We start from the raw sequence: 16,783 nt of genomic DNA on the forward strand, positions 1-16,783 counted from the left end.
GGGGCAGCAGCGCCTGTGTTTGATCCCTGGCTCCCACTGACCAGGCTTACACCCACACGCAGGGAAACTTTTCTGCTTCGCAGAATTTCACCTCCTGATATCAGAGGGGCAGGTTGAGAGGTGGGTTTGCCAACGTTATCAGCTTTCATGGAACGCCGATGACCTCTGGGATAAAAGACAGTCCAGGGTAGCCCCCACTGCCATGTCCACTAGCACCACAAGGGAGTTCGTCCACATGTTCCCTGCCTTGACAGCACCTGCGAAGAAAGTCAACGGAAATTTTGTACACCCCTCGATAAAATTCCCTGCGGTGGGCCAGAGGGAGCAGGTCACCGGTATACGGAGCAAAGCACTATCTTCAGGCGGCCCTTGCCCTTCCGCGTGCTCTGCTGATAGAGTGATGAGAGTAATGCATTGCAGTGACCTACCTACCACCTTGACTTCAAAGCATGGTGCCACTGAAGAGCAGACCAAGCCTGTGATCTTTAAACTCGGACCTTCAGACTAGCAATTAGCCATTAGTGAGAGTTTGGCCCAGACCAGGCAGGGGCACATGATTGCATTTTTGCTGCATTAGTCAGGGAAGAAAAGCAATATGGGCTCTTTCGCCACCAGGACACCAACTTAAACAGAAGGAACATGACGCAGCATAAAAGCAGAGTGGTATAAGCAGACAACACATGATCCTGCATAAAGTCAATCCGTTTAGAAATGTTAAACTCACTTTACCAGCAAAATGAGTTTGCTACTGGATTGGCATTTTGCTTCATGGGAGAGTCATGTTCTTAATTTGCTTCTAATTGCCCTAAAGCTGGATTTACTGTATCCTCCAACCACAGTCAAAGGCATATAACTGAACTGCTGAGCAGGCAACTCCCAAGTTTTTACAAGACTGTCCTCTAGATGACATCCATTTAAGGGCAGCCCAAAATAGACTTACTCATATCAGCCTAAAACAAGACTGAGAACAAAACAATAACCCAAGAGCTGAAAAGTAGCTTCTTGCCAGAAATTGTTCATAGCTACTTCTTACAAACTCCCTTCTAGTCACCCCTTGCCACAGAAGAACAACTGGTGGGGAAAAATTGGTAGGAGCACAGTGATGCTGAGAAAAAGCACTGTTGCAGGAGGTCCTGGGTCCTCAAAAGTAACCTAAAAACTAGTGTAACAACTAATGAGCTTGTCCAGAAGACCAAGCAGACTTCTGGAAGAAAAATGGGACTTTAGCGTAGGTATTTCTTTTGGACGATGTCTGAAAAAACTCATCTGTTCTAGGAATGGACTCTTTTGAAAAAGACCACTCTTCTGGATAGAGACAGCCTAAAAAATTAAGACCAATTTACCAAAGGAAGGCTACTCATGTCACTCAGACTCCTGTAGCACTTTTCCAGTCACTTGAGCAAGTCTGTCACTAGAACGAGCTGCTCTGCCTGTATCAGTAGCTGGCTCCTACTGACTCTAATAACAACACTACAGAGCACTAGTCCATAAACATTAACTTCCCTGACATCCCTAAAGTGTTCTCTTCAGAAAGGAGAGATGTGAGATTTCCCATGTTCATGTGCAACTCAACCCTTTATCAAAGAGGGCTTCAAGCCACAGTATTTTAACACAAGCAAGATCTATTAAAAAATACCTGATAGTTCCCTCCTTCTCTTTCCTCTTCTTCCTGAACTCTGGGGAGTTCCTGCTGCTGCTTTATGAACTATAAACTTAAAAGCATCTTCAAAAGCCACAGTTAATGTTAACACACTCCACGTAATATACACCCTACGACAAAGCAATGTGCTGTTTGATTTTAAGTAGAGCATGAGGATTAGTGCGTGGTGCCCATGAGAGTCAAGTTATAAAGATAACAGGACAGGAATGGTGTGCTAAGGTCTGATACACAAGCACATTTGACAAGGCCTATTTACTCATACGGATCACCCACTGTCTGTTTTCATTCTCTTTTTCATGTGCATCTGCCTAAAAAACTAGAGGCAGCCATTCTTTGGGAAGAAACCTCAGAAAAACAACTTTCTGTAACAGGCCCCAAACAGTTGTTTTGCTTTGGTAATATATGTTTGTAAAAGCACAATGGTCTAAAGCAACTTTTACACTCCCTTTTAGGCTGGCAAGGCCAAAGAAGTTTTTCACTGAGCTACTGACCGAAACAGTAATAAATAAAAGATAAAAAGCAGCTTTGCAGCTTGGCCTATCAGGCATGGCCAAAAAGCAAGCCAGCACATCTGGGGATGGAGAGGGCAACGCAAGGCAACACGCGTGGTCAGCACCCACTGAGCATAACCTGCCCAATTTGGTCACCGCCTGGCCTCTCCGTAGCGGTTCTGATTCATCCCCAACACAACAGACATCCTTCTGACCAATATTCCCAGGTACCGTACTTACACAAGTCGGTGCCTGCAGATTTCTAGTTAAAGATGACCAGTGGAATCTCCATTCCAGGACAGGGTACAGCAGTGGCCAACTCCAGCTAATTTTCAACAAGAGTTTGGATATGAAGCTGCCTTTTGTCCTTTTGGTGATAAGGGCCTCATTAAGCAGAAGAGATAAAAGGTACTCCTCAATGACTCTGGACAAGTCACACACAGCTTAACCATCAGCTGCAGGAACTTTCTTAAATACAGGGTATAACCACCTATTACTGAACCCAGCTTGTAAATCTTCATGTAACCATACGCTTCTTGGAGACACCTGTTAACAAAGACCAGCTTTACGCCCAGCACCTAATTGCAACATGGCCGTTTAGAGGCAAAAGGAAAATAGTCGATGGTAATATTAAATCCCAGTTATCTCTACCCATTATCTTGCATTTTTTTATTGCTAAGTGGAATGACTGGTCTGGGAACAGAGCCAGAAAAGTTGAGCTGATACCACAGTTCAAGTCTTCACAGACGTTACTGAGAATTTCAAATTAAGGGTCATATCCAGAAGTGTACAGACCTCTTTGTGAAAAGCACTAGGTACCTTCGCTCAGCTAAAAGTCAAGCCTCCCCAGGAAAATACTAAGCTGTTTGTAACTCAAAGCACTGTCCCAGATATAATTAACACAAAGGTGTCTTATTCATCATTTAGAATTAAAAAGGCAGAAACAGGTTCAATAAAGATGGCTTCATTTATAGGAAAGTAATTACAGAAACTAATTTTAGAGTTCACAGAAATCTCTATGCACTCCTACATTTCTCCACCGCTAAAGGCTCAGAGGACATTCAGGTTACTTGCTGGGAGATATATTTTGAGCACGACGAGCTTAAATTGGTTTTGCAATGCTTTTTAATAAATTAAGTTGTATACCTAATGTTCAGTGAACTGCATTGGCTCTGGGCTCTTCTAGCTTGATCTTTAATTCGAGTAATTATTTTAAAAGCTGAAGACATGATCTCCCTTTATTCAGTGTCTGGAGAGGATTCTGACACTGTAAGACACAGCTGGGGTTTCCACAGAGTTGTTTCACAGCGTATTCCGTTTCAACAAAAATTATGCATTGCATTTTTGGCAAAGGGAGGAGATGGGTGATCCAAATTTACAAAATGCGGAGGTTTTTCTTTTGCAGCAATTCTTGCTGTTTCACTATTTTATTCACAGGTCCAGAGCACCTGCCCCAGGTTAAACTATGGTATGACGATCACAGTTACGTGCCCACTCCCTTCATTTCTACTGCAGATAGGAATAACCCCTGGAAGTGTGTAGTCAGAGCATCATGGCTGTAGCTCAGTGCCCATGACAGTCAAGGAAGGGTGCCTGGGCTTGCCTACACTCTCAGCGAAGCATGGGCCTAAGCCTACGCTCAAGCCCAGACTTGCTCACATTCTTTCCACTCTAGCAGGCTCTCAGGCTTAGCTTCAGAGCACTGCCAAGGCAGAAAACTCAAGGTCCACCACAAAGCCCAGCAGACCCAACTTTTCCTTCTTGCCACTGGCCACCAGCAAGGTCCAAGCCAGAACCCTCCGGCGCAGCGGCAGGAGCCGCGAGCCCGTCTCAGCCGGCGCAGCACACGGACACTCCCCGGGCAAACCAGGAGGCTTTGAGCCGGGGAAGCTCGGTGCCGCCAGGCTTCACACCCCGAAGCCTCCACGCAGACTCGTGCTTCAAACAGAACAGCCACACTGTCAGGGACAAAAATCCCAGTACACATCCCTCCTTTTTCCTGGCAGCCCGCTCAGACCCCCGCCCTCCATCACGCATCCGAGTGACTCGAGGCATCTACTGGGCTTCGTCGAGTACCCAGCCTTTGTTCTGCACTCGAGGTTTAGCTAAATTTTTCTTCAAATGGTTCTCAGATGTTCATCCATGTAACACACCATTTCAAAGAGCACTCTATCTTTTTGAATGGATCTATTTTCAGTTTAAAGGTTTCACCAAACTTTGTTTGAGCTCTTTTTACAGTTGCACAAGCTATCTGCATTAAGCAGCGCGAGGCATCAGGCAGAATCATGCATTAATCAAAGGAAGCCTTTTCCAAATTCAAAACATAAAAGGCACATACCTTTTCATCTACTAAGCTAACCAAAACACTTCTTTTGCCTGACATGAGAGGGCATACTGAGGACTCTGATTTACCCTAATAAGGTGTCAAAATCCACTTCCCTGGGCATGGTTAAGTATAACATACACCGTTTGCTGAAGGCCACAGAAGGCATTCCCAAAGCTTGCACGACACGGAAGGCATCCTTTGCGGATGACAGACTGCCTTTCCTTCTAAAACCCAGCTGCAGCTTTGCAATATATAAACTGATCGCTTACCATTTATAAAAAGGTAGAAAATGTCAATACTATTTTATCCTGAGTGAGAAGCATTTACACAGTTACGGGAAAATCTCTGCATATGTAACATTCCTGCAGGAGTACTTTTTGCTTTTTATATGAGAATAATCTTTCCAAGCACATTTTGGTGATGTATGTGTCAGTAATACACTGGAGACATAAACTCACTCTGAAATGGAAAGCATTTAAAGTTAACACTCTGCTAACAACATCTGTCTATTTAAGATGTTTTTTCAACAAAATTAGTGATGTCATCTGACAGGGCTACAGGTGAACTGTGACTGAAGATACAACCTAGGCAGCTGGACTAGATTATCATTGTAGGTCCCTTCCAGCTGAAATATTCTGTTCTATTCTGTTCTAAATGTTCTATTCTGCAACCTCTCTCTAACAACACCCTGCAAGTCCCTATCAAAGACGCACTGAAGACTTTGCACTGGTCTTCAATCGATTTCCAACCCCACCCCACAAGCAGCTTACGGTTGCAATCTAGACTTTGTTCCTGCAGCCTCGGGGCCCCACTCGGTCGGCTCTCTCCACTCGCCGCACCATCTCACCGCGCGCTCCTCCCGTCCGTACCGCGCTCGCACGGGACTCAACCCCTGTGCGGCGCTTCGGCACGGCCCGGGAGGTCAATCGGTTGAACGGCTTCAAAGCCGCGCGTCCCCTGTGCTCGGGTGCTTTGTGGGATTCGGGTGACAGCCCCACAGAAGTGACCACCCCACAGGGGGGCAGCAAGGTACCCGAAGGGGAGCGCGCCGTGCCGCCGGCGGCGACGCAAACCACGCACTCCGGCGGCACGGCCCCGCGTTCCCCAGCTTATCCCGACGCACCAATACAGACGGCGACTGCGCTGACACTCCGTTCACCTCAGAGCCTGTCTGAGCTGACCCACTGGTAGCACCACAAAAGCACCCAGCACCGCTCCCGCCGAACACCACGCTCACGCTTCGCCCGGGACAAGGCCCCCCAAACTCAGTTTTTACCCACAAACCCAAGCCTAACAGATCACGGGATGCTAAACAATTTACACGGAACTACTCCCAGGGCACTCCACACTGTACTGTTGTGCCATTGAGGCTTTGGAACGAAGCTTCATTGGGGACAGAAGAGAACAAAGTACCCATCTATTTTTTCATTGAGATTATTGTTTCTGCCTAGAAAGACACACAGGCTGGTCTGTTGAACAAGGCTACTGTTCTTTAGCTGTGCTGTTTGTCTGCTAAATGGAGGACCTGTCAGACGTGGAAGTGATATCAGACTATTCAAATTTAATAAGAATTTGGATAAAATCCACTTCATGATCACCAAATTTGCCAACCAGGAGACCTAAGCAAAATTTGTGTGCACAGTTCCGGTATATGAGAAATACACTTTCGTTCAGTACCAGTGCAACAAAGCAGGTTTAAGATGCTCAAACGCTACTCTTCCTTGAGCAACTATTTCCCAACCTCATTCTAAGCACAGTCTCCTCACATTTAGCAACCTCGATGAAAGATCTTTCTGGTTAGGTGTAAGGGTTGACAAGGCATCTGAGGTGTTACATGGTCACAGGTACAATAAAAACTATTGCAACCTTCTGTTCAAGGTTAAGAGTTGAATTAAAGACTCAGATCAGCAAACCTTCAAGAGATTATTAAAATTAAGTGAAAACTTAAAAAAAACTTACTTTACAAAAACTTAAGGTGAAAATACTCAACTTCAAGTTGCACACACCACTGAAAAGGATAGGCAAGTTCTGTTTCTGCACCTACTATACAAAACAGACAAAACATGAAAATATGAATAACGATGATTACTTGACATGCAAGACTCCAGTCATCATCTCGGACTTAAGATCACACATCTGCACAATCATAAAAAGGTTTGCGTACTTTTCTCAGAAAACACTAGCAGAAAAAGATTAAATTTACTCCTGTGGTATACTGTCAGTGGAAAAAAGCCAAAAATTTGTTGCAGCTGCAAACCCACTAGAATTTCTTGCATAAGACCAGCTCATTGTGATAACTCGCTTTAAAAAAAAAAAAAAAAAAAAAAAAAAAGTAAAATGAAATCTCCACTGGGGAACAATCACAAAAAATTTTAGCCTGTTACATTAATTCCACAGATGAGCAGCAGTCACCCTGCACAAGTTAAGAAAAGAGGTACCATTCCCACCATGGCCTCCCATAATTCTGAGCACAGTTTTGCACCCACAGTGATTTGTGTCCACAGCCAGGCTGATCACGGCAATATCCAAGTTCCAGATTTAGCGGTGGGAACACCCGAACAGATCAAAAAAAACAAAGTTCAACACCACCCTCAAAAAAACCTGTAGCAAAGAAATCCATAGCTAATGGAAGTGAAAACAGTAACCGAGTAAGTTGAAAAAGCAGTCCCTGAAATACATCTAAAAAGGAGCAACACAGACAAACCTGCTCCAAATCATAAAGAAATGAAGTTTGTTTCACAGTCTCTGGCTGGATCCAAGCTTTTCTTCTCTGAAACCCAGACAAAATATTCACTACGGACCATACCTCACAGAAATAATTTGTTTACAAGGCAAGGAAAATTATATAATTCATCAAGCCAACATTTAAAATTTTAGAATATTTTTAAATATTTTCATTTATTATGGTAATATTAGAATTGAATGAAGCAATTTTTATAATTAGCATTAATAGCAGAATAAAGTGATTTTAGTAATCCTCAGTGTTAAAAGAAGTCATTTGAACAATTCCCACCACCACCAAGTTCAGTTTTTCAAGACTCACTCTTCTAACGTGAGATGTACGGATCAGTACTTACAGAAGGACAATTAAGGCTTCTTTCAAGTCAGATTTAATACGGAGTATTTAGCAAGCATATATTATGTAGTAGCAAAATAGAAACATGACTCTGTTCCCCTATAAATGTAGATATATAATAAAGCTAGGATTTGAAACACTGTGACTTGGAAGATTCCCTCCTCCCCCTTAAAGGATTTCCTTAACAGTAGTAAATACATAGATTAGCCATACTCCCTCTCTCTCTCCCTACATACAAATAATTCACACACAATTTAAGAAAAAAAAAATTCCCCCTTCAGACTTTGTGTTACTCTTGCAGCAGAATGAGCTCTGCTAACACCACACAGTTCTGGAATTCAGAAGTTGAAAGTTCATTTGAGCCGCGAATTAAAGGATTCCAATTCTGGTGATGTCAAATCATCTCTTCTGATCTTTCTGGTGAGAAAATCTGTTAAAAATAGGGCCATCTGCAATTTCCTCCGGTGTGCTCAGAAGGATCGGTCATATCGGAAGAGAATGGATCACAGCTGACTATTACACGCTGTGAGTCCTGCTCTCCTTTTTGCTTACATGGTTGTATGTTTGGACAGAAATCCACAACTCCAAAACAAACAGAACTGGACATCAAGAACCGAGATGCAGGTTTCTCTGATTTTTCTGCTCTTTCTCCCATGAAGCTCATTCAAATTCTCCCCACTGACAGTCCTGGTGGCAGCTTCAAAAGTTCCTTATGTGAAAAACTAGTAATTGCAGGAGAGAAATTCAAAGCCATGTCTATCTCTTCAGTTAATGCAATTAGGCAATCAAAAAACAAGAGGACAAATGATACCCTGGGGCTTCCCGGCTCGGGAGGTCACTGCGCAGCCACTCGGTTCAGCAACACCCAACACAACAGACAGCTTGCATCCTCCTAGACCCAGAAAAGCTCGTGCGCAGTCCCGTCCTCAATGCTTTTATTTCACGGGGGGCATTTTCATCAGAACTAACATCACGCACTCTTTTTCAAGGCTGAACAGTTAATTCCACATCACGGTATCTTTGAGCTCAATCTTCATGCAAGCTTTTACCTGACAGACTACGGCCACTTCTTGAAGCCACTATTCAATATTAAGTCATCAAGGCGTAGAAAGACAACGGCAGAGATCTCCCCGAGAGCAAGCACCTCAGCAGGCTGCGGCATGGATTTAACCAAGTATTTCTGAAGTTTTGTAGCTTTTTACTATGCCACACCATGTTTTATCACCCCATTGCGGGTGCTGTAATTGTTTTCAACAGTGTCCAACAGCAATAAAAAGCATTCCTGCCACAAACCGAATGCAATCCTGAGCAAACTCAGTAGAAACCAGATGCTACAGCAGCTCCAAGTTCAAGGGGGGGGTGGGGGGGGGTGGAAAGAAGCATTGCTTTGAATGGCTGTAGGACTTGACCGCAACCTTGAAAATGTAACTGCTGTATTTTCAAGCCACACAGGGAAACATCACTACGAGAAAGACCTCTGCCTCCCCATTCAAGTTCTGTTATTTAGAGGAAACACAAAAGAGAAGTTTTTCTTCCACCAAAAGTAGCACAATGACGCAGAGACTTGCTCCTTTATCAGTATTAACTGTAAACTGCTATGACTGGATTTTCAAAGAGCACTCCCTTTCGAGCCTTCTAAATGGATTTAAAGCCGGAAGCAGCTAATTGACTTTGAACGAGAAAACCTGATAGTAGTTATCAGAACTCTTTTAATTTGCTCGAAGTCAGAGTTCAAATTCTAAATCTAACAAACAAAGAAAATACATGCAAGCCAGGTTGCTGGAGCCTGACAAGGATGCTATCTCACTAAGGCAATGAAGTCATTTTTACCAGTGCCACAGAGGAAATGACCCGATGCCACAGCACCAGAGGTAGAATGCTGCAAACGCTGTTTTCAGCAAGGCATCTTTAAACCCAGCCTAAAGTCCTCTGCTGTTTCCAACCCCTACAGAAGGAATTCCAGCGCAAACCAGTCAAAGCTAGGCTATTTTTGATAGGAACAAGGATAACAATGTAGTAAGATAAAATTGCAAAAAAAAAAAAAAAAAATCAGACGACTAGCAAATCTCCGCTAACAGACTGGCATGTAGGCACACAGGAGCATCACTTTCTGTACCCGCAGGAATAAGCATTTTCACGCATCCACCTTCCCAGAGCAGCTATTTCATCCAGTCTATCTTTGCTCAACTGAGGTAGCACCTCGCCTCTGCAATTGCTTCTCTCTGGCAGGACAGCATCTCTGACTGTCTACGAACTGCTACCTGAAAACAGCTATTTGCAGATTTATCGGCAGAAAATTACATCCAAGTTTTCTCTTTTCTCTCTCGCATAGAAATTTGCTTTCACAACTTCGCCCAAAACATCTTCGGGCTCATTATTTAGCACAGGACATGCGGTTAAAATCCTTCAGACAGAACACAAACGGCTTCACCACCGCTGCTGGAGGGCCGTTCGTGTACGTGAGCAAGGCACCCTCTCCGGTAAGTAGGTAGATCAGAAAACAAAAGGAGTTACAGATTTTCCCTTCTCACAGGGATGTTTTTCTTTGAACTGCACTTTGTGCACAAATTGAACCTTTTCTTATCAAGGTAAGACATCACTGACTGAAGCGTTTGCCCTGCACTCAGAGCAGGACTGTGAAAGCGCATTTTGAAAGCTCCTCTACAGCACTCCTTTGAAAAACCTGCTGCGAGGAATACCATGCTACACCGCCAGTATATGAGGGTGTTTTCTGACTGCAGTGGAGGTTCAATATCTAAAATTCTAATGTGGAAGTTTAAAGGAAAAATAATCCCCAGAGTTATGAGCTGCAGAAAAGCCTGCCGGACCTTGGAGGGAGCGGAACGGCTGCGTACGGGGTGTTAACTGGCTAAGAATGCCCTGTGCACACAAATGAAGACTTCATCCCTCCTCCCTCCAGCTGAAAACAATACAAAAAAAAACAAAAAAAAAAAAAAAAAAGAAAAGAAAAAGATAAAATCTTAAAAGCCAATCCATAATTCCTTCTCACCCCACTCTCAACTCTGCACAGCAGCAACACGCCCCACTCCCGGCTCCTCCCGGGCTATCAGTCATTCCTCTACAGTTGCCAGCCTCCTGAAATCTTGGAAATGCAGCTCAGAGTAGCCTCTTCCTTTAAGCCCAGCCACTGCTTTTACAAACGTGAAGTTCATACTCGGCAGAAGGGAAGGAAAAGTTACAAGTAAATCCTTCCCATGATATTTTTTTTTTAAATTTAGAAGTCTGGGTTTACTTCACATTTGCACCTAATGGTGGTGGGGGAGGGTATGTGTGAGTGCCAGAAAAAGCATCACTGCAGAGTGCCCTACCGTGCACCCTTCGGATTGTACTGACACTCACAGGCACGTGAAGTTACCAGGCACTAAAGTCACCGGCTGAAATAAAGCCTTGCAAACCCCAACCCTACGATCTTCTGTTGTGACAGAAGCTGCTGGGAAAGGTCTCTCAGGGCTTGCTTCAGCATGGAACAGCAGGCAGGGGAGGGAAGGGCACAGACCGCCCCACGCACATATATGTGTGTGAACAGGCACACACGCACGGAGGCAAGCCACCCCATGTAATCATTCTGCATACGACTGGAACTACTCCAACTAAATTCAGTCTGCCATGAAATAGGTTTAGGAGTCTTAAGTGCAGAGGTGCGTCAGTTGGTTTTGTTGGATTTTTCTGTATGCATGGGGGGTGGGGGTGTGTGTGATGTCTCTGTACCTTGCTCTTAATGCACAAAAAACTTTCTTTTGATAATCAACCAAAATAAGAGCCAGGCATATTCCTGCAGACTATCACATCAGCAATTACTAAGTAGCAAACTCTATTCCCACACACAATATGCAACTCTGCACATTTTGTGAAATCCAGCTAGCCAAGTTTCTTCCTTTTTTTTTTTTTAATGGAAAATACATACATTTCAGGAATAACCAGAACAATGAAGTCATTACATAGCTAACAGCCTAAGCACAAAGTCACGTTTAGATGTACAGTAAATTGCACCTCCCTGAAACAAAAGAGAGCAAGTATCTATCATAGAAACACAGACTGCTTTGGGTTGGCAGGGCCCTCAAAGCCCCCCCAGTGCCCCCCCCTGCCCCTGGGCAGGGCCCCCTTCCCCCAGCCCAGGGTGCTCCCAGCCCCGTCCAACCTGGCCTTGAACCCTTCCAGGGAGGGGGCACCCACAGCTGCTCTGGGCACCCTGGGCCAGCGCCTCACCCCACACACAGGGAAGGATTTCTGCCTTAGATCTCACCTAAATCTGCCCTCTGACAGTTTAAACCCGTCACCCCTCATCCTATCATTGCACCCCCTGACCCAGAGTCCCTCCCCCCCCTCTCCCTGCCCCCCCTTTAAGCCCTGGGAGGCCGCTCGAAGGGCTCCCCGGAGCCTTCTCTTCTCCAGGCTGAACCCCCCCAACTCTCTCAGCCCGGCCTCCCAGGGGAGCTGCTCCAGCCCCCCCAGCATCTCCGTGGCCTCCTCTGGCCCCGCTCGAGCAGGTGGTGGGGCAGTCCTGGGAGGGAGCCCTTGCTGTCAGGCTGTGCCCTAGGGCCCACCCTTGCTGCTATTCACACACTTGAGTTTACTTGCAGGCGCAGCTCTGTGGGAGGATTAAACAGAGCCACGCTCTCCTCAGAGCACAGAGCCTGCCTCCCTGCAGCTCTACGCACCGGCTCCTCCTGAATGCAAGTACTAAAAGGATGCGCTCTTAACAGAAGGGAAATCCTTTAATAATTAGTTGTAAAAAAAAAAACACAAAGGTATGCGAACAAAGGGATGATTAAATTCCCAGTTCCATGTTCGCTCTCGAGCAGAGCAGCTCTGGACTGCGGTGTGTAGCAGGAAGCTCGCAGAAGGGAAAACAAGCAGCAAGGAGCTCGTCTCAGCTAAGGGAATATCCCCATGCGGCCACAAACCAGGTGGAACAGTAAAAGCTTGAGGGAAAATGGGATTTTCTTGAACCAGCCGCTGAGGTAAAAGTAAATTGAAAGCATAAGGAAAAAGTTTTCAAACATAGTGAAAAAGTTACCACCAACTGACGAGGGCTGGAGAAGGGCATCGTGCAGAGACAAACCGTGTAGGAAGGAAACCAGGGAGCGGCGGGGAGGGGGGGTGGGGGGGCGTGTGTGTGGAAATCTGCGTGGCTGAGAGAGCTGGGGGCACTTCCACCCCCCCGCAGCGCCGAGGGTGCGGGGCCGCCGGTTCCCGCAGCGCAGCCCCGGCCGGGCGGCAGCCGTCGGGCGGGGGCGACCGGGGCAGGTGCAGCGGGACCCCCGCCGCCACCCCCCACCCCCCCAGACAGACAGACAGACAAACAGACAGACACACCCCCCCCCGCTCACCTCCGCGGCTCAGGCTTGCGGCGTTCCTCCAGCTTGGCGGCGGGCGGGGGCCGCGGGGCAACCGCGGGCCGGGTGGGGAGCGGCGGCTTCAGCGGGCCATGGGCCGTCCGTCTGTACCTGCGCCGTCTGTCCGGCGGGGCAGCCGCCTCGCTCCGCGCTGCGGGGCCGGGAGCGGAGCGGAGCGGCGAGGCGGAGCGGAGCGGAGCGGCTGTGCTGGCGGCGCCCGCCCCGGCCCCGCATTTAAAGCCGCCCGCAGGCTCGGACGTCCCCTCGCCCGCTTCCATCCTGTCCCATCCCATCCCACACACACACACACCGCCCCCCCCCCCCCCCCCCCGGCCGCCGGTCAGGCGTCACGGGGCGCCGGGAGGGACGGCGGGGCCTGAGGGCGCGCCCGGCCCCCCCGCCGGGGCAGGTGCTCTCGGGGGGGGGGGCCAGGCCCCGCTGCACCCTCACACACACCCCCACCCCGCTCTCCCTGCCACCACAATGCGCCCCCCCCCCCCCCCCCCCCCCAAACCCGCCTCACGTCACTTTTTCCGTCAGTTCTTCACCCGCCGGCTGGCTTTTTACAGCTAACCCTTGAGAGCCGGGCTCCGAGAGGTGCCGCCCCCCCCCCCCCCCCCGCTAGAGCGAGGTGGGGGGGGGGGGCGACCGGGCGGCTGAGACAAAGGGGGGCCACCCTAGGGACAGAGGAGGTGTGCCCCCCGCTTACTGCGGGGTGCAGGGACTGGCTCCCCACACACACAGCCCCCCCCCTCCCCGCGGGAGCAGCTCGCTCAAAAGCACCTAATAACGAGCAGGACGGCAGGGAAAAGGCAGAAAACATCAGTGGGGCGGTTATAATTTTGCAAGGAAATACCAGCTGAGGCGGTGCTGCTCCCCTGCTTCCAGCGCGCCAAGGCTCACCGCTTACCAGCTACTCTCTGCTACCCACAGCTGGAGCCTTAACCCCCCCTCTTCTACTTTCACTGATTGCCCTTCAGGAAGATTTTTCCAGACTGCTGTGGGAAGAGAGCACCGACGCCAATACCCCAAATCTCGTTCACTAATCTGTAGGTCCTGCACTCGGCTTTGCTGCCCAGGCCAAGGCGATGAGATCCGTAAAATATTTTTAAACAAGGGGGGCTCTGCAAACGGCTCACAGGTAACACGGCAGAACAGTAATCCATCAGCGGAGAGGACATGGGCGCTCGGGGGAACAAAGGAGACTACTGTAGCTCTGTAGAGGAAAAACTCCACTTCTTCATCAAGGTTTAGGGTTACCACCACATGGCAACTGCCTCTTCAGCTACTCCTCAACTACCAAGCCTCCCTTTTGCCACCCATCTAAATTCTGTATTAGGGAATAATACATAATCCAATGGCCAGGCAAAAAAAAGCAGCAGCAGGAACCCCAGCACTTGCAGAGCGGGGTGAGAGCACTGCACAAATGATCTCCCGGCTGAATTCCCCCTCTCCCTCCTGCTGCTGTCACCTCTGTGCTTGCCCCACCTCCTAAAAACAGGTAATTGTCTTTAAGCCGCTGTCCCCTCACCCCCTTCTTCATGTTTTCCTGAAAGGTGTCAGGCCTATGGTCTGCACAGGAATTGGTCAGGACTTGGGCTCCCCTGCTCCCTTTAATAAATCAAAATTCTTTAAGTAGCTGCTCTTAAACAATCAATGGGTTTCCAGGGGGCCAGTGACAGCATAGCAATGACTTTCATCTCTTCGAGCTGCATTTCATCTGAACGAATGACAGTCCCTGCATTAACAAAAGCAAAGCACACGATCAGTTGAGAAGCTTTGTACAGCCGAGTCCTAACCCAAATAACTCTACATCTTCTCCTCTTCCAAAGGCATAGGCAACGGCTCAGAATCAAGGACTGCTCTCTTCATGCTTCAGCTCCCTAATGATATTCCAGTTAGTTTGTACCTTCAGCTCCACTTCTATTTATAAATGAACTGGGAAGCTCCTGAAGAGAAGACACATTAGCCACCTCAGAGGATTGCTCTTGCTTCTTGCCACTTGGACAACTAATGGGGGTTTCAGGATCCCCCCCAAGTGTTTAGATCCCTCCGTGAAAGCAACTCTTGGATGGGTCCTCAGCAGCTGGCTCTCAACTCACTATTTTAGTAACAAATCTACATAGCTCCCATACCAATTCCATTTCCTCACAATTCATTGTAAATTAAAATACTGTCATCTTAAACCTATGCACTTAATTTTCTGGCTAAAAAATGTTTTGACATTAGGATGCATGCTGTTAAGTCAGTCTTTAAATATACCATCACTACATTTAATGATCTAAAACCCTACCAAAACCGTTTCCATGAGTCCTTAAATCAAGAGCCAAGGCAGTTATCTCAGCCAAATTTGAAAACAAGTATGCTCTACATACAGAGAAACACCCAAGTGAAATGACCTAATAATCCTGTCTGTCGTGGTGATTGACAAAATAAAAAACCATCAGCTAGAGCTGACTTGTCTGACATACCATATACATGTACCTTTTGGCATTACTTATACACTGTGGCCCCTGTATTCCCTGTTAAAAATTACCCAATCATTCCCAATATTTTTTCTGCTTGATTTAATAACCAGAGATAAACTCATCACTCAGAACTAAAGCCCGCTAACTTCCCACTCACAGAACAGGCAGCGAAGAAACAGTTTTCTTTGGGAAGTCTTTGGCTGTCTGTTTAAACCTGCCTTTCAAGTCCACTGGCTTCAGCCCTGCGCGCAAAGACTTTATGAAGAAAAGGTGTGCCCCGCAGCCTTCGCTAAGCCAACCTCCCACTCACGACCGAGGCAGTAAAAGCCTGCCTCAACAACGGCACAGGACAGGGTGCCACCTTCTACTGAATGTCCACCGATACACAGAGATTCTTCTTCTGCCTCCTCGTCCAGAGCACAATTTTCCTGTGAGGTCGCACAAGGTATCATTGTCGATGACAGCATTTGGCATGTATACGGATGATGAGAACAGCCGGAGTTGTGATGGTGAAGATCAGAGAACACAGAAACGCACATGTGCAGTGGAATTCGGAGGGTTAAACTTCCCCCGTGGGCAGGTTATTCCATAAATATATCTTGCAGCATTTCTGGTAGATTCCTCGGAAGCCGCTCGTGCTGACCACAGCGATGTCAGAGACGATGCTGAACGAGATGGAAACTGGCAGCTCCCTGCTTTTCCAGGGGTTTGTACAGACTACCGAGTGATAAAATATTTGCATTGGATTAAGTCGGGAGTAATTCCGCCTAAACCAGGGAGTTTCAGAGGATAAAACTATTTCAATAGAAAAAACTAGGTGCAGTGAGACCACAGTTGTACTTGTCTAAGAGGCTTTTTGTGTCTTTTCCTTTGTTGACAAATGGTCAGTGCCAAGTCATCATTTACAAAAGCGGGCTCAACCCTGAACACACTTGTGCATGCAAGTAATCCTCTTTACACTGACAAAATCAATCACACGTGTTTTCAGGACGCAATCCTTGATCATGGCTATTCCTAAGGGCCTTGATGTTTCAGGGGATTTTTGGTTTGTGTTAAAAAGACACGGGTATACAGCTCATTCTAGATGTTGAACTCAATGGAACCAATTCCTGCATTGCATTCTTTAGTATTACAGCCGAATTAATCTAACAGCACTGATTTCTAAGGGCAACCACAGGAAACAATTCTGTAGCTCTTATATTTGTATGCCCTACTTGTATTCAAAGTCACCGAGATTTGGGACTTGTCTGTCCTTTCCATCCACTTCCCAGGAAATTTAGGCAGAACATGACGTCTCAGCAAGCATTACCTGATAGCTGGTTATTAAAGGTCTAATGTAAGTAAACCTATTGGCTTTTGAAACTTGATTAGCAGGTTCTGCATTTTCTAATAGTGCTGCCTCAGT

General features: G+C 47.0%; 1 protein-coding gene across 2 annotated transcripts in view; it reads right to left on the reverse strand.

The window, feature by feature from the left end:
- Positions 1–13,191, reverse strand: part of SLC4A4 (solute carrier family 4 member 4) — a 185,704-nt gene extending 172,513 nt beyond the window's left edge. For both annotated transcript variants that reach the window (XM_042796525.1, XM_042796524.1), the window contains exon 1: positions 12,905–13,191. In XM_042796525.1, the coding sequence (XP_042652459.1) occupies positions 12,905–13,188 (284 nt within the window). In that variant the 5' untranslated portion in view covers positions 13,189–13,191. The remainder of the gene's footprint in view (positions 1–12,904) is intronic.
- Positions 13,192–16,783: the final 3,592 nt, after the last annotated feature.

The sequence above is a fragment of the Tyto alba genome, unplaced genomic scaffold (genome assembly GCF_018691265.1).
Source record: "Tyto alba isolate M040663 unplaced genomic scaffold, T.alba_DEE_v4.0 Super-Scaffold_23, whole genome shotgun sequence".
Taxonomy (NCBI): Eukaryota; Metazoa; Chordata; class Aves; order Strigiformes; family Tytonidae; genus Tyto; species Tyto alba.